We start from the raw sequence: 23,137 nt of genomic DNA on the forward strand, positions 1-23,137 counted from the left end.
CCTCCTTGGTTGAGTAAGTCTCCTAAGTCCCAGATTGACTTAGCGAGAGCAGGCACCGGCTCGGACAAGCATGGGGCTCATTGGCCCTCATCCGAGCCGCGTCCACCTAGCTCGGCCCTTGGAGGCACTCCTCCTTGGTTGAGTAAGTCTCCTAAGTCCCAGATTGACTTAGCGAGAGCAGGCACCGGCTCGGACAAGCATGGGGCTCATTGGCCCCTCATCCGAGCCGCGTCCACCTAGCTCGGCCCTTGGAGGCACTCCTCCTTGGTTGAGTAAGTCTCCTAAGTCCCAGATTGACTTAGCGAGAGCAGGCACCGGCTCGGACAAGCATGGGGCTCATTGGCCCCTCATCCGAGCCGCGTCCACCTAGCTCGGCCCTTGGAGGCACTCCTCCTTGGTTGAGTAAGTCTCCTAAGTCCCAGATTGACTTAGCGAGAGCAGGCACCGGCTCGGACAAGCATGGGGCTCATTGGCCCCTCATCCGAGCCGCGTCCACCTAGCTCGGCCCTTGGAGGCACTCCTCCTTGGTTGAGTAAGTCTCCTAAGTCCCAGATTGACTTAGCGAGAGCAGGCACCGGCTCGGACAAGCATGGGGCTCATTGGCCCTCATCCGAGCCGCGTCCACCTAGCTCGGCCCTTGGAGGCACTCCTCCTTGGTTGAGTAAGTCTCCTAAGTCCCAGATTGACTTAGCGAGAGCAGGCACCGGCTCGGACAAGCATGGGGCTCATTGGCCCCTCATCCGAGCCGCGTCCACCTAGCTCGGCCCTTGGAGGCACTCCTCCTTGGTTGAGTAAGTCTCCTAAGTCCCAGATTGACTTAGCGAGAGCAGGCACCGGCTCGGACAAGCATGGGGCTCATTGGCCCCTCATCCGAGCCGCGTCCACCTAGCTCGGCCCTTGGAGGCACTCCTCCTTGGTTGAGTAAGTCTCCTAAGTCCCAGATAGACTTAGCGAGAGCAGGCACCGGCTCGGACAAGCATGGGGCTCATTGGCCCCTCATCCGAGCCGCGTCCACCTAGCTTGGTCCTTGGAGGCCCTCCTTGGCTGACTAAGCAAATGAGAATACCGGCTCGGACTGACCCCACCTTCCTTGGAGAAGACCGGGTCGGCACTCAAGCCACTCCTCTCCTTTAGGGGACCGGGTCGGCGCTCAAGCCACCCCTCTCCTTGAGGAGACCGGGTCGGCACTTGATCCACTCCTCTCCTTGTGGAGACCGGGTCGGCACTCGAGCCACCCTTCTCCTCGAGGAGACCGGGTCGGCACTTAAGCCACCCCTCTCCTTGAGGAGACTGGGTCGGCACTCAAGCCACCCTTCTCCTCGAGGAGACCGGGTCGGCACTCAAGCCACCCCTCTCCTTGAGTAGACCGGGTCGGCGCTTAAGCCACCCCTCTCCTTGAGGAGACTGGGTCGGCACTCAAGCCACCCTTCTCCTCGAGGAGACCGGGTCGGCACTCAAGCCAACCCTCTCCTTGAGTAGACCGGGTCGGCGCTTAAGCCACCCCTCTCCTTAAGGAGACTGGGTCGGCACTCAAGCCACCCTTCTCCTCGAGGAGACCGGGTCGGCACTCAAGCCACCCCTCTCCTTGAGGAGACCGGGTCGGCACTCCTGCCTCCTTCCTCCTTGAGGAGACTGGGTCGGCACTCAAGCCACCCTTCTTCTCGAGGAGACCGGGTCGGCACTCAAGCCACCCCTCTCCTTGAGGAGACCGGGTCGGCACTCTTGCCTCCCTCCTCCTTGAGGAGACTGGGTCGGCACGCACCCTCCTTTCCTGCCTGAGAAGCAGGGCAACCTGGGTTCCAAACTGTCTAGGTTCCGCCACGAACGGGAAAGATTTCAGCAGGGCCTCGATATTTCCCATTCCTGGCGTGGGGCTAATTGTTTGGGCTTATTTCCTGGTTTAAGCTTACCAAGGATAATCCAGCCCAATAAATGCCTTAGAGCCTCCAGTGGGCCCCACCTGTGATGGTGCATTCCAGCTGTCAGTGCCCCCCAGCTGGCCTACAGTTGGGATATCTCAAGCACTATAAATACTCAACCCCATCATCAATGAGAAGGTATTGAATTCTTACCTAACAAACCAGAGCATCTCTCTCTAGACTTTATCTCTCTAAGCTTGATCACTGACTTGAGCGTCGGAGAGGCGATCCCGGAACAACCCCCGGGGCAGTCTAACCGTTACTTTTGCAGGATTCCGGCGTACGGACTTTGGACTCAGGACATTCGAATCTGACCCGGTATTCCCTAAGCAAAGGAATCGCAACCCTTAATTTCTAGACAGAAACAGTTTGGCGCCGTCTGTGGGGATAGTACAAAAAGTTACTTCGCCACCACTCACTCAGATTTACTCATTCAGCTACTCAGCTCAGAACGCCAATTGATCATGGCACCAACAAAAAACACTCGTGGCAAGCCGGCCTCGGAGCAGGTCTCTCGGCCAGAGAGAGGCCACTCGCCCGCGCATAATCGGGATCCCCCAATACCCCGACCGGAGCGAGGCCATTCGCCTGCCCATAACCGAGAGGCCGAGCAGACACCTTCACCGGCTCGGAGGTCCCCTACCGTCCAAACTTTGGACCCTCGGTCAGTATCCCAGCATATCCAGCATGTGGAGCCTCAGCCGCTCTTCGCGTCTGACCTGGCCCTTATCACGGCTCAGCTCCAAGAGACATTCCAAAAGGGTATGATGGACATGATGGTCATGCTTCAGCAGAGGCAACCACAACAAGTCGTCCCGCTCAATCAGCATGAGCCCAGGGAGCGCACGGTCGTCCGCTCTCAGAGGGACAACTCTCGTTCTAATCGAGACCCGCAGCCTAGCCGGCCACGGTCCGATGCGAGAGACCCGAGCCACCGGGAAAGGGAAAAGTCCGCGCCACGGTCCATTTTCATAATAAACTCAAAATATTATCTTATATTACTTTTCAAAGTTAAGCTTTTTGTACAAATACAAACACTAAATTATAGATAATATATCTAATTAGTGCAATAATATGTTCTTTTAGATTTATTACGAAAATGCCACTTGATATGTGAATAGTTACAAAGATTAAATTGAAAATGTTTTACATTTTCCACATATGGTTGCAATTTGGTTCCCCAAGGAGACGTGGTTGCTTCCCACTTTGTGAATCATACACTACAAAGGACATGAGAAGCGAAAAAGCTGACCGAATTTGGACCGAACCGAAATTTGGATCGGACTAGATCGAAGATTCCGGTCCAGTCCTCGATCCACAAAAAAAATTGATTCCGAGTTTTTGGTCTGGACCAGTTGGACGGAAATTTTCATTTTTTTTAGGAAAACAAATATAGGTTAATAAAAGTTTAAAAAGGCACTCTATCTGTTTCAAAATATAAAGCATTCATGCTTTACAAAAATTTATTTTGACCACAAATATCTCTCATAATATGATATATAAAAATTATAAAAATAATATGATAACATTAATTTTTTAAATTTTTTATCCACGTAATTTGAGAGTAACTAACGGTCAAAGTTCAACTTTGAACATCGTGCGTGGCTTATATTTTGAAACGAAGAGAGTAGAAAGTTAGAAAGTTTAAAATCTACTACTATTTATTACCTTAAGATTATTGTTATTAAAATTATTATTATTTAATGTATTTAATTTATAAATATACATTTAAATAAAATAAAAAAAATTTTGAAAAAAAAATTCCGATCCCACAGGTCCAAGATCAAACCGAACCGGACCGGAAAAATTCTGTCCAGACCTAACCTGAACCGGTGCACATCACTGATCAATCACGTGGTACACCAAGATTATTCTTACTCCTAATAGGGGGGGTAGTGGTGTCAAAAACAGATCTGACCGCTGGGTCAACCTGATTCTGACCTGACTTGAACCTGGTTCGACCTGTGAGGGTCAGTCCCCAGACCTGATCGAAACCTGACCTGGGATTACCCAGACCTGACCGACACCCGGCAAGATTATATCCTGACCTGATCAAACAGACCTGCTTTCAAACCCGAACCCGACCGTACTCAACAACATATTACTAAAATTCAATTATTTTTTTATATCTACAAAATCATTTAAATATGTTAATTTATAAATTTGCTTATATTTTATAATTAAATTACATTCAATTTGACTATTTGAGGGTTACACTTTTATCATCATGTATTGGTTTATATTTTTATTTTCATTTATTTTTGAATTATTTGTGTACATTACTCTCTTAATTTATGTTAACTAAATAAAATAAGATCCGTCTTATTTGATCCAATTTTTCAAACCAACCAATTTGGACGACTAAACACCATAAAATTATTAATTCAATTATTATAAATTATTTTTACTAAAACTAAATGAACAAAAATTGAGTTAAACTTGACAAATTTTAATTAAAAATCAAACTTAACTCAACCAAAATTGATTTGTAACCAAATTAATTTATTATTAATTACAAGTCAACCAAAATCACTAAGTTAATTTTTATTATATTTGGATTTCTAAGGAGTTAACTACCTAGCAAGGACCTAAAGTATGAGAGTTTTTTCCAACAAGAACCTCAACAATTTTTTTGATCTACTAAGGACCTCATATCTACTATGGTTACATTTTCCATCCAATATTATTAACTTTGTTTTCTTTTTGTTTTAAAAAATTGAAATGGCCCCACCAACTCAATTATTCTTTATCTCTTTCCATATTCCTCTTAATTTGACTTTAACTTTTTTTTCCATAAAACTATGAGTATTTTTATCAGATTGGTACTTTAAGATACATTATTTAATCACATGAACATATTTTAAAAAATTATGACATGTGTGTATTTTCAAAGATTTTCTTTAATCATATGAGTATTTCTTAAAATTTGGACTACTTATAATTTAATAAATCTTCATTGACCATATAAGCCCTTTAGCTAATGTTATATATTCACCTCTATTTACATCTTATATATTCTTAGAGTAATTGTCTCAGAATAACTCTAAAGAATCGATAATTATATCTCTCTCAATTCTTTACCCTTTGGTAATTACTGCGAGAAGTTATATTTTAAAATACTCATTTGGTAATTACTAATCAGACCCTACACAACCGTCCAACCCTTTGTCTCTCTCTTAAAATAATCATGTTTGTGTAGGTCGTAGCTCTCATCCACCATCTTTACAAATCCAAAATTTATCCTAAAAGTTAAATTTTTTTTCCTCTTTAGCCTAATTTTTTCCATTGATAGTGCAAATTTTAAAATGTATCCTCTCGCAATGTGGGCATTTTTAAAAAATGGTGATACTGGTATAACAGTATTTTTCAAAATTTTATCTTTTTTTTTTTGAAAAGATACAAGTAAAGTTTAGGGAACTCTTCTTTCAAGAGTATACCCTAAACTATCTAAAGTAACTAAATAATTGAAAAACATATCGGACTGAACATCAACTAATTGAGATGGATTTTGGAGATGGTGCCTAATCTTTGAGAGGTAATCCGCAACCCGGTTGGCTTCCCGATAGACGTGAACAATTGTAACCTTCTGGAATGAAGACAAAAGTTGAATGTATCTTAAAGTACTAATTTGACAAAAATACTCATAGTTTTATGAAAAAAAAAGAGTTAACATCAAATTAGGAGGAAGATGGAGAGCGATAAAGAATAATTGAGTTGGTGGGATCTTTTTAATTTTTTAAACAAAACATAAACAAAGTTAATAAAATTGGATAGAAATGTAACCTATTGGATGGAAAATGTAACCATGGTTAATTTGAGGTCCTTAGTAGATCAAAAAAATTGTTGAGGTCCTTGTTAGAAAAAATTCGCATAGTTTAGGTCCTTATTGGGTAGTTAACTCGATTTCTAAGATATGTGAAAAAGGTATTAAATATTTATTGATAATGAAGTTTATAAATCAAACTATTAAAATTTTATAGTCAACTTTGTAAGTAATTTGAGTATAATAACAAATTATGATGCTCCTTTGTCCAAGTCCATGAAATTATGATGCTCCTTTGTCCAAGTCCATGAGCCCAAACCCATAAGCTCAATTAATCCAACACCAACATCTCCAAAATAGAAAAAGAAAAAGAAAATAACTTCATCTTCCTCCTCCTCATCCATACGTGTAAAAAAGCAAAAGCAAGGATAACCTCCTCCTCCATACTTTGTAAGCAAAAGCAAAAGAAGCTAAACATCTCACTTACCTCACAAACTATCAACTAGAAATTAAGAGCAGAAGAGATTTACTCTCTCAACCACACTTAACCCACGAAATTCAGAAAAACAATAGGTAAAGCTTCTTGATTTCTTGAAATCCATGGATGCTAATGGTTTGGAAAAATTTTAAATCTGAAAATACATATCCTGAGTTAGCCATTCAACTATAAATAAGAGAGTTTGAGTTCGAAATTTCATCACAAATCAACAAACAAAACCCAGAAAATAAAATCAATTAGGAGAATTGGAAGAAAAATTCAATCTTTATTTTCTCTGTTTTCTTCAGCCACCGACAACCACTAGCACAACCACTACTCTCCACTTTTCGACCACCACTGATAAACACAGCAGCACCACCTACCGCCGTCGAACAACCGGCCCACCCCCTTATCCTTCAGCGCTGCTAACTTCCTCCCCTTCGAGCCTCCCTTTCTCTCTCCTGGACAATCCAAATAAAAAGAGGCGGATGAAATATAGAAGAGGAGTTAATTAAGGGTTTAGATAAGGGAGTAAGGTTTATATATGGAGAAGGGGATCGGAATAGATCATTGATTTTAGTTTGTATCCAATGGTTGAGAATGGTGATCCGTGTGTGGGTGTGTTAGTGAGGTTTTAGCCATAGATTTGATTTGGTCAATGGTTAGGATAGAGTGATTTCTTTTTTGTTGGATTTCACATGTTTACCCATTTGATCTATAGATGAGATAAGATATTATACTCAAATCTATCAATTTTACTTTTTATGTTCGTTATCAAAATTTGATGGAGATTTCGATTTTTATATTCAATAATAATAAATTTAGCAATGATAATTGATAATTAATATCGTTATTATTATAATCTTTATTATTACTATTATTATCAATATTATTGCTACTATTTCATAACAACTTGTTTCGATTCAAGTAGATGTTTTGTGTTTCAAAATGAATATATAGTTTAATGAAACTTATCGACTTACATTGATACATTAATCTCATTCAATAAAAACATCTTTCCCTCAGATTAGATGTTTGAGTTTCATAATGACTTTAACTGAAAGACGATTAACTTCAAATCATTTAAGTATGTTTCATATAATGACTTTAACTTAAAGACGATTAACTTCAAATCACTTAAATATGATTTGGGGCTATGTTGTTATGTTTATTATTATTGGTGCAACATATAAACCCTCGTTATAATCACTTAAGTATCATATGAACCGTCGTTGTAAACATTTGAATGTATGATTGTCATTTGTTATAATATTATAACATACTTAGAGTCGAAATAAGGGTTGACTAAGAGAACACACTAAACATCAAGATATTCAATATAGTGTTTCTATTAGTTTTTCGTTATTACCCACATATTAATCGCGCACACACACATATGTATATATATGTTGATCTTAATACTTTTATTAATACGATTCGTTTACATATATATACAAAGTTAAGAGAAGACCACAAATACTATACTAGTATTAAACTATAGTATAATATAAAAACAATTAACTTAAATAATCTTATAGCTTATAAAGACAAGGGAGTGTTATTGTTGTTAATCTTATACTAGTATTAAACTATATGGTTGTTAAATGTTAACAAGTTACTACTTGTTAACTATTTTACTTAACTTATGGTTGTTATTGTTAATAGTTAACTTATTTTAATAAGTTATGATTAACTATTTTACTTAACTTATGGTTGTTACTTGTTACATGTTCTTATGATTAACTATTATCATTTTCATTTGATGTTTATTTGTAGTATTGTTCTCATTACCATCATATCTATTTACAAACTTATATATCAATCATAATGCTTATAATAATAAACCATTTATATAAAGTTTGGAATTGATCGTATACTCGTTATTATTGTCGTTGGTTATAATATATAATATTAAAATATATGAAGAGTCGTTCTACTCCTTTACTCATAGAGTCGTTTTACGCAGTTGATTATTAGAAATAAGAGTTGACTAAAAGAATACATTAAACATCACGGTAATCAATATAGTGTTTTTATTGATTTTTCGTTGTCATCCTCGTATTTATCGCACACACACATATGTATACATATATATATATATATATATCAATGTTAATACTTTTATTAATATGATTCGTTTACAAAATACATAACAAAATCAAGATGACCCGACCAGGAGTTACCCGAAGTTGAATTGGCGTTCAATAGCGAATGGACCCGATGTTTCACAATGATCGAACTAAGGTCATTACTAATTCAACCCGAGTACATTTCACTTAACTCAATCGTACATGGAACCTAAATACGACCTTCGCAAACCCGGCTAAAAAAATATCAAAGGGCGATTATACCCGGAAATGGATCGACTTGGAAACGGAACGTTCAGACCTGTCCGGCACCCGGAAATCCAATGATTCAAATGTGTTCGACCCAGTTGAACAAAACCTGACCAGTCATGACCCGGGGCACTGACAATCAGAATCCTGACCTGTCCGGATCTGACCTGGTTCGCCGTGGGTATACCCAGAACCTGTTTACTAACCTGTTTTGACACCACTAGGGGGGGGGGAATTACTTGTACATTGTGCTATTTTTTCCGGGCTTTCACGTTAAGTAAATGTGCACAATATCATAACATGTGCTTTTGGTATGCTATCTTTTAGTAACTCATGGCTTATATCTTTTGGGAATGTGGGTGCAAAAATGAGTGTATTTTATTTTTAATATTAGATTAAACCTAAAAGCTTGATCAAAATTTTAGAAAAAGGGGATGCTCTTGCGCCCCACGAGAGCCAAATGATCCGCCCATGCTACTCATTACTCAAGATAGTGAAGATACATAAATTTGCATGTATATTATAGAAAAAAGGATCGGAATATATAAGTGATAGTCTAATATATTTTCCGAATCAAAAAAGAAAAATTGATTTAATCAGTTTCAATTATGAGCGTCCTGATAAAAATAGTCTCAACTATCGTTTTTTTATTGTTCAGTCCCAGCTTTGAAGGGTGTTTTACAATAGTAGTCCCAGCACGTAAAAAACCTGCTGTAGCAGGTAATTTGCCATTTTTTTTTAATATTTTTTCAATCTTCTTTCTCCATCCTTCCTTCACTACTCCCTCCTCCTCTCCTCTGCCACCAACCACCCCTCCCCAACCAGCCCCCTGCCACCCCTCCCAGCCACGCATTCCCAGCCACCCTTCCCCAGCCATCCCTTGTCAGCGACGCATCCCCAGCCATCCCTGCCTCGAAACCCTTCCCCTCCACAACCCTCCCTTTTCCCCTACCGCAGTCAGCCCTCCCCTACCACGCATCCCCCTGCTACGGAACCCTTTCCCTCCACTGCCCTCCCCTTCCCCCACCTTCTCTTTCCCCTCCTCTGCCCCCGCCATATATCCCCAGGCTCTGAAACGCTTCCCCTTCCCCCACCTCCCCTGCACCCGAAAGACTTTCCCCACCCCCGAAGCAGCGGCTAAAGGAGAGAGAGAGACGAGACCAAGGTTTGCGCGACCCATCACCAGCAACCAATAGTGACCGCGCTGGTAGCACAGGCTTCGGGTTTCGGGTGTGAAAGAGAGGTTGTCATTTGGGTGGAAGGGAGAGGGAAGAGGAGGGGTAGTACCGTAGTAGGGGAAGGGGAGGAAGGAGGAGAGAAAAAGACTGAATGAAGAGGTGGAAGAAACAGGTAAAACAAAAGAGAAAGAAAAGGAAAATAGGGTTTTTTTACCGGTTTAGCAAGTCATCAGTCGACTTGGACCACAAGTGTAAAGGAGGGATTAAAGTTGGGACTGAACCATAAAAAACGATAGTTGGGACTGTTTTTGTCAAGACGCCCATAGTTGGGACTTTTTAAATCAATTTTTCCTTGAAAAAATGAGCATTCATCGACAATAATTACAAGGAATAAGGTAACTATTTTCAAGAAACTCAAATACTCGAGATAAGATCAGCAAAAACGATTATACCATGTAGAATTGTAGATGAAGCTAGAGAAAGCAGCAAAGGAGATGATGGGCTTGCGTGATCTGCAAAAGAGGTAGAGGCGGTATAAGTCAAGTCATTCTAAGCTTGTCGTAACATCTCCTAATAATTATATATCCTCGTACGAAAATAATCGGAAGGTGAAAGGGAGGGGGGGAAGGGGGAGGAGGAGGATCGATGGAGCAGCAGTGTGGCCTTAAACATGAATCGGTATGTAGTTCCCATCACTAACCAATAAATTTTGTAGTCACAACTAGGGATGAGCATGGATATGGGTTCAAGACCCTAATTGTATCCTATGAGACCCAATCCTAATTAAGGGTATGTGCCTAATTATTTTTGGACTTTAAGAGACTGGGTCCAGGTCTGGGTCCAAGTGAACTTTTGGGTCTTGGTGTAATCCCCCATATTTTTAAGATATTAAATTAAATAGTTTTAATCATTTTAATTATTAAAGCTATTTAATTTCAGTATTTAAGAGCAGAAGGGTATTTTGGTCATTTTACCAAAAGAGTATTTGAGTATTTCCACAAAGAAGTATTTTAGTATTTGCAAGAAAGTATTTTATTAATATTAGTAGGAAGATTATTTTGGAAATTGATCATCAAATGTATTTTGGCAATTTGATGAGTAAGGGCATTTTGGTCTTTTACCCAAATTGGCTACCACTATAAAAAGGAAACCCTTAAGTTTCCCATCTTTTTCACTAGCCACTTTCTTCAAAAAGGAGTAAGAAGTTCCTTTTTCTCTCAAACTTGTTCATCTTCAAGTAAGTTCTTCAAGAAATTTCTTCAATAATTCTAGCTTCTAATCTAGTTTTGTTTTTGAAAATTGTAGGGAGATCTTGCAAGTACCAAAGGAAAGTAGAAAGGTTATTTTTTCTGAATTTATTTTCTTCTTTTTCTTTTCTTCCTCTTTAATTTCGGACTCCCACTCCCCCTTGAGTTTTTCCGGCCACCGTCGCGGTGGGGCGCCGGCTGGGCACCGGCGAGGTGCTGCCTGGCCACCGCCAGCAGTGGTGGCGACGGCGAGCCACAATGAGTGCCGCCTGCCACTGCTGCGTCGGTGGTGGTGCGGGTGGTGCTCGTGGTGGCCGCCGGTAAGTTTAAGTTTTGTGTTGTGGTTTTCGAACCACATGTAAAAAAAAAAAAAAAAAAAAATTCTGTTATTATTTTAATTTAATTACAGCAGCAATTAAGTTGTTAAATAATTATTTTTATGAAGTTTTAAGTATTAGTTTGTAGTGGGTTTTGCCTACTAGTAAAGGTTTTCAAGTTATGACTTTAAAAATAGTTTTTAAAGCATTTGTAAGAAAAATCAGCTTTATTAGTATATTTAAAATGCTGATTTTAATTATTAAGTAGCTTTGAATTGTTGTTGGAAAGTACTAATTGATAGTACTTTATTGTTGGTAGGTTTCAAGAATAATTAAAGCCAGTCAAACTTTTGACTGTTGATTTTTGTGTAATCAAGGTACATACACTTTGACCTTGACTTTAGTAGTTTCAAAGGATATATATTTTATTGAGCATGAGGAGTAAGGAGAGGCTTATGCCTTGAAATTGTTTGAGTATATGTTGAGAACCTAGAAAGGAGACTAGGAATGGAACTTTTGAGTTATTCCTATATTTGAAAAGCATGTGATTGATGATTATTGCTTTTGAGCATGATTAAAGTTATTAAAGTTACTCTTGAAGTTATGGCTTGCCTATGAATATTTTATTGAGCATGGTCTCATGTGAGGTTATATATTTTATTGAGCATGGTCTCATTAGAAGTTTATATATTATTGAGCAAGGTCTCATTAGAAGTTTATATTTTATTGAGCATGGTCTCATTAGAAGTTTATATTTTATTGAGCATGGTCTCATTAGAAGTTTATATTTTATTTAGCAAGGTCTCATGAGAAGTTATATTTTGTTGAGCAAGGTCTCACAAGTTTCAAGTTATTGAGCAAGGTCTCACTAGTTAAAGTTATTGAGCAAGGACTCACAAGTAGTTGAATCATTGAGCAATGACTCAATTGATTGGATCATGGATCCTTAAGAAAGTAAGAAAAAGGACTCATGGAGTCATTAAAGTAATAAGATGAGCAAGGTCTCAAAGAATTTAGAATTGAGTTAATTATGGTGTTTGTTGCATTCACTTGTTAAAGAAAGATAAGAAATTGATTTATTTTAGATGTATTATTGTGATTGTGTCTCACATAATGGGTTTTGGCAATAAAACTCTTGGGATGGATCCCCCATGAGTATTGAACATAAGGGGGGAGTTAGTGTGAAACTATACTCCTGCATATAGCTTAGCATGACGATGTTAATGCTTTTATTTTATCGAGCAAGGTTATGGAATTCCAATTTTCAAGATCTTTGAATGGACTAGGTGTCACTCGTATTCTTTATCTCTGAGATGTTGAGTCTAGAGGCTCACTCTCACCCTCGTTCATTACTAACAAGCTTAAAATTCTCGAGTCAAGTTATTTAAAGTTCATGGAACTTTAGTAAGAGGTGTGGGATCTCTTACACAAGAAATAGTAGCCCGTATGACTCCAAGAGGAGGACGGTGCCCGTTCATTGCTAAATAATAATAAAAGAAAGTATTTAGTAAGTTCAGTTATATGCTTGTCGCATGTAGAGTCGTAAGAAGAGCAAGCCGAAGTGATTGAGGATTGCATGCATTATTATTCGCATTAGTTAGTTGTGTTATGTACTCAGCGTTGCTGATGTATGTGTTTCTTTGTTTCTTTTGGTTGTTGTTTTTCCTCAACAACCCTGTGATGATCCATTTGGTGAGCAGAGTTTAGAGAAGAAGTTGCAGGTACAAGTTCTTGATGTGCATGGAAATCATAAGCATCCGGATGGGAGTTTTAGTACACGAGTACTTTCTTATTTAAGTTATCTTGAATTTTATATTTGACTTTACTTGACCAATGGGGTCAAGGTTTGACTTTTGAATATGGGACTAGTATGGGATAGTCTCGGAGTTTGTAATTCATTTACATACTTTCTTATTTCTATTGTATTAAAGTATTTCCAGTTTATTTTAAAAGACTTCCGCTGTATTATCTGATTAGCCTTACGTATTATCATGCGTGGCATAACAACTCCCGCAATTTCTCCTAGTTTATAAAAGGAGGAGTCGTGGGGGTGTTACAAAGTGGTATCAGAGCTCTAAGGTTTATATTACCTTATCTTACAAAAAGTTTTCGAACTTAAAAGTATTTCAATGTCGAATTGCAAAAAAGGAAGGGAATTGCATATGCATATGTACATTGCGTCACATTAGTCACTAAGTCTTTATGTGTCTTAGATTAGTAAGTGCACTAAGTTCTAGTAGCACTTTTGATGTGTTTTATGTGACTAAGTGTTTGATTGCAACGTGATTGGTATTTTCTACTTGCATGGAGTCCAGTTTGGACTTAAAGGTGTAGTATGACTACGAAAAAGTGCTAGTTTTGCTCTAATCTACTACTCTAGTAAGAGAGTTAGTGTAAAAGTTCCTTAGAAAGGAGATTGTGAATTAAATGTCAGCGTGGCATTTGCTTAGTATTTTTGGCCTATATTGAGGGTCAATAAGCGATTTTTGAGTCAATTTTTTTTCTTTGGCAGATCAATGGCCGATAGAAACGCTAGAAATTATGCTCAACTGAGGAATTTAGTCCGAGTGACTACGAATTTAGCTAGAAGAGGTCCTTCGAAGAAGAAGTCTGTTGATTGGTTTAAGAGGGTTAGTGATAGTAAACCGCCTTCTTATGATGGGAAGGGCGATCCTGTTAAGCTTGAGAACTGGGTTAGGGATTTTGAGAAGCTATTCGATGCTATCCAATGTCCAGATAATAGGAAAGTAGCTATAGCTGCATATTACCTTAAGGAGGAAGCTGACTTTTGGTGGTCGCAGCATAAGGAGACGTTAATGGCAAGGCCTGACTTTGATTGGAAGGCTTTCGGAGTAGCTATGAAGGAGAAATTTTATCCCAATTTCTTGAGGAGGCAAAAGGCCACTGAGTTTGATGAGTTGAAGCAAGGTGACATGACTGTGGAGCAGTACTATGAGAAGTTTGTAGGATTGATGAAGTTTGCTCCGAGTTAGTACCACTGAGGAAAGAAAGGCTATTAGGTTCGAGACTGGACTTAGTCTTGAGGTGAAGCTTGGGCTAGGAGGTTCAACTTTCAGGACCTTAGAGGAAGTGTATGATAGAGCTGCTCATTTAGGTTCCTATTTGAAACAAGCTGGAGTTGAGAGCTCAAACAACAAGAGGAAGGAAAATCCTAGTCAGAATTTCCAGAGGAACGACAAAAAGTTCAAGCCTCAAAATAACTTTCACCAAGGAGGACAATCTAATGGCCAAAGGAATGGAGGCCAGTTTCAACCACAAAAAGGTGGAAATGGTTCTAATAAGGGAAAGAAAGGAGACGAACGCGTGTATTTCTGCAAGAGGTGCCCCTACAATCATCCTGGAAAGGATTGTGAAGGAAAGCTGGTGGAGTGTAACTACTGCCACAAATTGGGTCACCGAGAGTATGAGTGCTTCTCCAAGAACCCTGAGTTGAAGACTGACAAGGGAAAGAGCGGAAACCAATTTGGTCAGGGTAATCGAAACCAGTCAGGAGGCAACAACTATCAAGGTGGGAACAGGCAAAATGGGAACAACAAGACCGTTTGAGTGGAGCTGGCCTAGTGTGCTGCATTGCAAGGTTGAATGTCATAAGTGCTAGGGAGAAGCTGAGACGTCAAGGACGTAGTTACGGGTAATGTTTCTATTAATTCCACTTTTGTTAAAGCTTTATTTGATTCAGGAGCCGAACGTTCGTTTGTTTGTTAAAGTTAGTTGTTCAAAATATGGCTTAGGAAACCCTAGAGATGTTGAAATTCCTATTATGTTACCATCTGGGGAAGTAGTAACTTGCTCAAGAGTATATGAAGAACGTCCTTGTGAGAATTGGGGATGTAGACTTTGAAACCAACCTCATAGATTTCCATTGGAAGACTTGAGATATTTTAGGAATGGATTGGCTTAAGGAGTATAAAGCCGAGATTCTTTGTGGAGAACAAAAAGTGAGATTGAGGAATAAGAATGGGAAAAAGGTGACTTTCAAGACTAAACCACAAGAAGGTAGAATTAAGATCATTTCAGCCCTAAGTTTGGTAAAGCAAGTGCAGAAGGGAGCTCCTTATTCTTGTGTAATGTGCAGAGGTTGGAAGAAGAGAAGCTTAAGATAGAGCATGTGAAAGTGGTGAATGAGTTTCCAGACGTATTTCCGGAAGATATACCGGGAATGCCACCTCAGAGGGAGTTAGAATTCACCATAGACTTAGTTCCTGGAACTGCCCCTATATCAAAAGCACCCTATAGAATGGCTCCAGCAGAGATGAAGGAGCTCAACAAGCAACTAGAGGAATTACTCGAGAAAGGGTACATTAGACCTAGTTATTCCCATGGGGAGCGCCTGTTTTATTCGTAAAGAAGAAGGATGGAAGCTTGAGGCTATGTATCGATTTAAGAGATCTCAATAAGGTGACTATTAAGAATAAGTATCCGTTACCGAGGATTGACGACCTATTCGATCAATTAAGAGGAGCTGGAATATTTTCAAAGATAGACTTGAGGTCAGGGTATCACCAACTGCAGATTGGGGAGAAGGACATACCAAAGACTGCCTTTAGGACGAGGTATGGTCACTATGAGTTCACCGTGATGCCATTTGGTTTAACCAATGCACCAGCGATGTTTATGGACCTTATGAATAGAGTATTTCGAGAGTATTTGGACAAATTTGTAGTCGTATTCATCGATGATATCCTTATCTATTCGAAGAACAAGGAGGAGCATGAAGAGCACTTGAGGATTGTGTTATCTACATTAGGGAGAATCAGCTTTACGCAAAGTTCTCGAAGTGCGAATTTTGGATGGAAGAAGTGGCATTTCTTGGCCACATTGTGTCAAAGAAGGGAATTTCCGTAGATCCGTCGAAGATAACCGCAGTGAGCGAATGGCCTAAACCTAGGAATGTTACTGATATAAGGAGTTTCTTGGGTCTAGCTGGCTACTATAGACGTTTTGTGAAGGACTTTTCGAGGGTAGCTAAACCAATGACTAGTCTCATGAAGAAGGATACGAAGTTCATATGGACCGAGGAGTGTGAGAAAGCCTTTAAGAAGCTTAAGGAGTTGTTGACTACAGCTCCGATTTTGACGTTGCCAGAGGAGAATGCTGAGTTGGAGGTATATAGTGACGCTTCGAAAAATGGTTTAGGGTGTGTTGATGCAAAATCGAAAGGTTATAGCCTACGCTTCTAGGCAATTGAAACCGTACGAAGTGAATTACCCAACCCATGATCTAGAATTAGCCGCAATAGTGTTTGCTTTGAAGATTTGGCGACACTACTTATATGGAGTGAAGGTGAAATTGTATACAGATCACAAGAGTCTGAAGTATTTGTATACTCAGAAAGATTTGAATATGAGGCAGAGAAGATGGTTAGAGTTGGTGAATGACTATGATTGAGATCTTATACCATGAAGGAAAGGCAAACGTCGTTGCCGACGCGTTAAGTCGTAAGTCTAGCCATAGTTTAAGTACTTTGGTACTTCCAGAGAAGTTGTGTGACGAGTTTAGGAAGCTCAACATTGAAGTTGTTGGAAGTAGTGGAGTGGAAGCATGCTTAAATGCCATTTCAATCCAGTCAGAATTGAATGAAGAAATTTTAAAGGCTCAAGAAGGGAATGAGGAAATGGAGAAGATAAAGAAGCTGATCGAGGAGAAAAAGACAAAGGAGTTTAGTATCCATGATGATGGAAGTGTCCGATTCAATGGAAGATGGTGCATACCGTCAAGTTGCACCGAGTTGAAAGAAAAAGTGATGAAAGAAGGGCACAAACAGACTTATTCTATCCACCCTGGAGGGGATAAATTATATAAGGACTTGAAGCTAATGTTCTGGTGGAACAATATGAAAAGAGAAGTAGCTGAATTTGTTGCTAGGTGTTTGACTTGTCAGAAGGTGAAGAGCGAACACAAGAGACCTCAAGGGACGATTCAACCGTTACCAGTGCCTGAGTGGAAATGGGATGACATAGCAATGGATTTCGTTGTAGGTCTTCCCAAGACAGCGAAAGGATTCACCAAAGTGTGGGTGATAGTAGATAGACTAACTAAGGTAGCAAAATTTGTTCCAATGAAGGACAATTGGTCGATGGAACAGTGTGGTAAAGTATATGTAGACCAAGTGGTGAGGCATCATGGAGTTCCTTCCACTATTGTGTCTGATAGAGATTCAAGATTCTTATCTCATTTTTGGGAGGCATTACAGAAAGCTTTTGGGACCGATGTGCTTAAGAGTACAACTTTTCATCCAGCAACTGATGGTCAATCGGAAAGAACCATTCAGACTCTCGAGGATATGTTGAGGGCGTGTGCCTTAGATTACCCTAAGACTTGGGATGAGATGTTGGCTTTAATAGAATTCTCATATAACAATAGCTACCATTCTAGCATTAAGATGGCTCCTTTTGAAGTCTATACGGTCGAAATGTCGAGTCCATTGTGCTGGAAGATATTAGCGAGACGGTTACTTTGGGACCGCAAATGATTGAAGATACCGTAAATCAAGTGAGTATATTCGTGAGAAGATGAGGGCGGCCCAGGATCGTCAAAAGGCCTATGCAGATCAGAATAGAAGAGATAGCGAATATCAAGTAGGCGAGAAAGTCTTACTGAAGGTGTCACCTATGAAAGGGGTGATGCGTTTTGGGCAAAAAGGAAAGCTTAGCCCGAAGTTTATAGGTCCGTATGACATCATTGAAAGAATTGGAAGATTGGCTTATCGTTTAGATTTGCCAAATAACTTGGGAAAGGTGCATAATGTGTTCCATGTATCCCAACTAAAGAGATATGTGCCCGATAAGTCTCACGTATTAGATCCCGAGATTATAGAAGTGGATGAGACGCTTTCTTTTGAAGAGAGACCAGTAAAGATCTTGGACTCTAAGGTGAGGAGTACAAGAAATAAAGATATAAAGATACTCAAGGTTTTGTGGTCTAACCAGCGTACCGAAGAGGCTACCTGGGAGGCTGAAGACGAGATGAGAAAGAAGTATCCTGAGCTCTTCGACTAGGTGAGTTGAGTTCCGGGACGTAACTCCTTTAAGGGGGTAGAGTGCGTGCGCGCATTTTGCTAGAAATTAGTAAGAATTTGTTGCATTTGTGCACTATTTTTAGAGTTTTCAAGGAAAACTTTTCAAAACAAGTAAGCATTTCATAGTTGACATTCAAGGCAAAAGTTTTATTAAGTAGCGTATTATTTGGCTACTTGTTTTATTCAGTAGCGTATTATTTGGCTACTTGTTTTATTCAGTAGCGTATTATTGGCTACTTGTTTTACTCAGTAGCGTATTATTTGGCTACTTGTTTTACTTAGTAGCGTATTATTTGGCTACTTCTTAAGAAACAATTATATTAGGGCGTAATGCTCATAAGTTTTCAAAGTTGAAAGTTTAATAAGAGAGGAGGTTTTGTTTAAGTTTTGGGACGAAACTTCTTTTAAGGGGGTAGACTGTAATCCCCCATATTTTTAAGATATTTAATTAAATAGTTTTAATCATTTTAATTATTAAAGCTATTTAATTTCAGTATTTAAGAGCAGAAGGGTATTTTGGTCATTTTACCAAAAGAGTATTTGAGTATTTCCACAAAGAAGTATTTTAGTATTTTCAAGAAAGTATTTTATTAATATTAGTAGGAAGATTATTTTGGAAATTGATCATCAAATGTATTTTGGCAATTTGATGAGTAAGGGCATTTTGGTCTTTTACCCAAATTGCTACCACTATAAAAAGGAAACCTAAAGTTTCCCATCATTTTCACTAGCCACTTTCTTCAAAAAGGAGTAAGAAGTTCCTTTTTCTCTCAAACTTGTTCTCTTCAAGTAAGTTCTTCAAGAATTTCTTCAATAATTCTAGCTTCTAATCTAGTTTTGTTTTTGAAAATTGTAGGGAGATCTTGCAAGTACCAAAGGAAAGTAGAAAGGTTATTTTTCTGAATTTATTTTCTTCTTTTCTTTTCTTCCTCTTTAATTTCGGACTCCCCCTCCCCCTTGAGTTTTTCCGGCCACCGTCGCGGTGGGGCGCCGGCTGGGCACCGGCGAGGTGCTGCCTGGCCACCGCCAGCAGTGGTGGCGACGGCGAGCCACAGTGAGTGCCGCCTGCCACTGTGCGTCATGGTGGTGCGGGTGGTGCTCGTGGTGGCCGCCGGTAAGTTTAAGTTTTGTGTTGTGGTTTTCGAACCACATAAAAAAAAAAAAAAAAAAAAATTCTGTTATTATTTTAATTAATTACAGCAGCAATTAAGTTGTTAAATAATTATTTTTATGAAGTTTTAAGTATTAGTTTGTAGTGGGTTTTGCCTACTAGTAAAGGTTTTCAAGTTATGACTTTAAAAATAGTTTTTAAAGCATTGTAAGAAAAATCAGCTTTATTATATATTTAAAATGCTGATTTTAATTATTAAGTAGCTTTGAATTGTTGTTGGAAAGTACTAATTGATAGTACTTTATTGTTGGTAGGTTTCAAGAATAATTAAAGCCAGTCAAACTTTTGACTGTTGATTTTTGTGTAATCAAGGTACATACACTTTGACCTTGACTTTAGTAGTTTCAAAGGATATATATTTTATTGAGCATGAGGAGTAAGGAGAGGCTTATGCCTTGAAATTGTTTGAGTATGTTGAGAACCTAGAAAGGAGACTAGGAATGGAACTTTTGAGTTATTCCTATATTTGAAAAGCATGTGATTGATGATTATTGCTTTTGAGCATGATTAAAGTTATTAAAGTTACTCTTGAAGTTATGGCTTGCCTATGAATATTTTATTGAGCATGGTCTCATTGAGGTTATATATTTTATTGAGCATGGTCTCATTAGAAGTTTATTATTATTGAGCAAGGTCTCATTAGAAGTTTATATTTATTGAGCATGGTCTCATTAGAAGTTATATTTTTATTGAGCATGGTCTCATTAGAAGTTTATATTTTATTTAGCAAGGTCTCATGAGAAGTTATATTTTGTTGAGCAAGGTCTCACAAGTTTCAATTATTGAGCAAGGTCTCACTAGTTAAAGTTATTGAGCAAGGACTCACAAGTAGTTGAATCATTGAGCAATGACTCAATTGATTGGATCATGGATCCTTAAGAAAGTAAGAAAAAGGACTCATGGAGTCATTAAAGTAATAAGATGAGCAAGGTCTCAAAGAATTTAGAATTGAGTTAATTATGGTGTTTGTTGCATTCACTTGTTAAAGAAAGATAAGAAATTGATTTATTTGCTAGATGTATTATTGTGATTGTGTCTCACATAATGGGTTTTGGCAATAAAACTCTTGGGATGGATCCCCCATGAGTATTGAACATAAGGGGGGAGTTAGTGTGAAACTATACTCCTGCATATAGCTTAGCATGACGATGTTAATGCTTTTATTTTATCGAGCAAGGTTATGGAATTCCAATTTTCAAGATCTTTGAATGGACTAGGTGTCACTCGTATTCTTTATCTCTGAGATGTTGAGTCTAGAGGCTCACTCTCACCCTCGTTCATTACTAACAAGCTTAAAATTCTCGAGTCAAGTTATTTAAAGTTCATGGAACTTTAGTAAGAGGTGTGGGATCTCTTACACAAGAAATAGTAGCCCGTATGACTCCAAGAGGAGGACGGTGCCCTTCATTGCTAAATAATAATAAAAAAAGTATTTAGTAAGTTCAGTTATATGCTTGTCGCATGTAGAGTCGTAAGAAGAGCAAGCCGAAGTGATTGAGGATTGCATGCATTATTATTCGCATTAGTTAGTTGTGTTATGTACTCAGCGTTGCTGATGTATGTGTTTCTTTGTTTCTTTTGGTTGTTGTTTTTCCTCAACAACCCTGTGATGATCCATTTGGTGAGCAGAGTTTAGAGAAGAAGTTGCAGGTACAAGTTCTTGATGTGCATGGAAATCATAAGCATCCGGATGGGAGTTTTAGTACACGAGTACTTTCTTATTTAAGTTATCTTGAATTTTATATTTGACTTTACTTGACCAATGGGGTCAAGGTTTGACTTTTGAATATGGGACTAGTATGGGATAGTCTCGGAGTTTGTAATTCATTTACATACTTTCTTATTTCTATTGTATTAAAGTATTTCCAGTTTATTTTAAAAGACTTCCGCTGTATTATCTGATTAGCCTTACGTATTATCATGCGTGGCATAACAACTCCCGCAATTTCTCCTAGTTTATAAAAGGAGGAGTCGTGGGGGTGTTACACTTGGTCTTGACATTTTAGACCAATAACCTACTCAGACTCTACATTCGGACCCTAGATTTATTTAGTATTATTTTTGCCTTTTGTATTTTAGGAAAATCTTTCATATTTATCCTAAAATTCCAATTTTTGTTATTTAGACACTAGACTCAGAGCCTAAACCCTACTAATCATAGCACCATCGAAAGTTAAATGTTATTAAAAATTAGGCAAAAAAAGGGAATGTGTTAGACCCTAGACCCTATCCATGCCCATCCCTAGTAACAACTACTTGTTGATCGTGGGAATACCCTGGAGGTTCCGATCGTTTTATTTATTAATGTGCGTGTTAGGTTAGATTTTATACAATTATAAAATAGGATGAGACCCAGATGTTGCGGATCTTGCGTATCCGAGTCCAAAACGGATCCACCATACATTGTACTATTTCACCACACTTCAATATAAAAAATTTTCTCAATTGAAATGAAAAAGAGCATCACAAATCTCAACTAACTCAATACCACAAATTCAGAACTCTATAAATATTGTAAATCTAAAAAATTACAATAATTAAAATTAAATAAACACTAATTAGGGCGTAAGATTGGTGGTGTTGTTGTAGGGATGGCCACTGGTTGGGACCGGACCATGGGTCGTAGCGGGTTGGGATGAGATTTCACGGCCCACAACCGGACCGTGAAATTCAAGGGTTGGGCGGCCTGGTCCGCGGGCTGAAAAATCTTGGCCAACAACGATCTGTTACCAGTTTTCAAGGTTCGGAAAGTGGTTCGTGGGTCTAGGGGCCTGAACCGGGCTGGCATGAGAATTTTTTTTTTTCAAAATTATTTAATCATTGAAATTATTCATTATTGTTACATAAAATCTTTAAAATAAATTAAAATATATACAATTGTTAATATTAATGAATAATTTCATTATTTTAAAATTTGATTGAATGATAATATATGCAATTTGATTAAAAATATATACAACTTGATTAAAATATACACAATTTGGTTCAATACATACTTGGACTGGACTGGTCCGGTTCATGGGCCGGGCGAGACCGGTTTCGTGGTCCAGACTGGGTGATTTTAGTAGCGGGCACTAGTGGGTAGGGCTCAAGAAATCTGGCCCACGACCCACCCACCAATTTCACGATTCGAGTTGGGTTGGATCGGGCTTTTCACGGGCCCAACCCACACGGCCTACGAGGTGGGCTGGGCTGGATTGGCCCGCACTGTTGGTCATCTCTATGCTGGTAGTTGTAGATGGAGAAAGGGATTGTCATACCGACGAGCGAGTGATCGTGCTGCTGTTATGAGGTATGAGTTTAGAATGAACAAAACTCATACCTAGTGTTTGTTTAATAATTTGATAGATTTAAAACCCATACCTCAAACCCATAAGGTATGTGGTTTAGAAATCCAAGGGAAGAGGTGAGTTTGGCTCATACCAATACCTTTAGGTGTAAAATAGGATACAAATTTTCATTCTAAAATAAAACCAAACACATGATGTTAGGTATCAAGTTCCAAATCTATATCACCTTGATTTCAATTGATTCCATACCCACACCACTATATGAATGAAACACCCCCTAAGAGTTAGGTGTGCTAGAGAGTTCGAGTAAGAACCATACACCCCTGCCAGCCCAACTAGTTTTTTCATCAAAAGACGGATCTATGGATCTGGTTCCTAGGTTAGACCCGGATTCGTAAT

General features: G+C 38.9%; 1 protein-coding gene and 2 long non-coding RNA genes across 4 annotated transcripts; all 3 read left to right on the forward strand.

Annotated features, from left to right (window-relative positions):
* The first annotated feature begins 10,833 nt into the window (after nucleotides 1–10,833).
* On the forward strand, nucleotides 10,834–13,190 carry LOC130592083 (uncharacterized). Of its 2 annotated transcripts, XR_008970255.1 has the most exons (4): nucleotides 10,836–10,871; nucleotides 10,980–11,013; nucleotides 11,558–11,615; nucleotides 12,939–13,190. It is a non-coding gene; the product is annotated as an uncharacterized LOC130592083 (long non-coding RNA). The 2 variants fall into 2 exon arrangements; XR_008970254.1 differs by having other exon boundaries at nucleotides 10,834–11,013.
* Nucleotides 13,191–13,754: 564 nt separating this feature from the next.
* LOC130589443 (uncharacterized) lies at nucleotides 13,755–14,805 on the forward strand. The gene is made up of 2 exons (XM_057390704.1): nucleotides 13,755–14,215; nucleotides 14,316–14,805. The coding sequence occupies exons 1-2, from the start codon at nucleotides 13,755–13,757 to the stop codon at nucleotides 14,803–14,805; spliced, it is 951 nt and encodes a 316-aa protein (XP_057246687.1).
* A 4,193-nt stretch (nucleotides 14,806–18,998) lies between these two features.
* Nucleotides 18,999–21,345, forward strand: LOC130592130 (uncharacterized). The gene is made up of 4 exons (XR_008970319.1): nucleotides 18,999–19,027; nucleotides 19,134–19,167; nucleotides 19,703–19,760; nucleotides 21,078–21,345. It is a non-coding gene; the product is annotated as an uncharacterized LOC130592130 (long non-coding RNA).
* Nucleotides 21,346–23,137: the final 1,792 nt, after the last annotated feature.

The sequence above is a fragment of the Beta vulgaris genome, chromosome 7 (genome assembly GCF_026745355.1).
Source record: "Beta vulgaris subsp. vulgaris cultivar EL10 chromosome 7, EL10.2, whole genome shotgun sequence".
In the NCBI taxonomy this organism is placed as follows: domain Eukaryota; kingdom Viridiplantae; phylum Streptophyta; class Magnoliopsida; order Caryophyllales; family Amaranthaceae; genus Beta; species Beta vulgaris.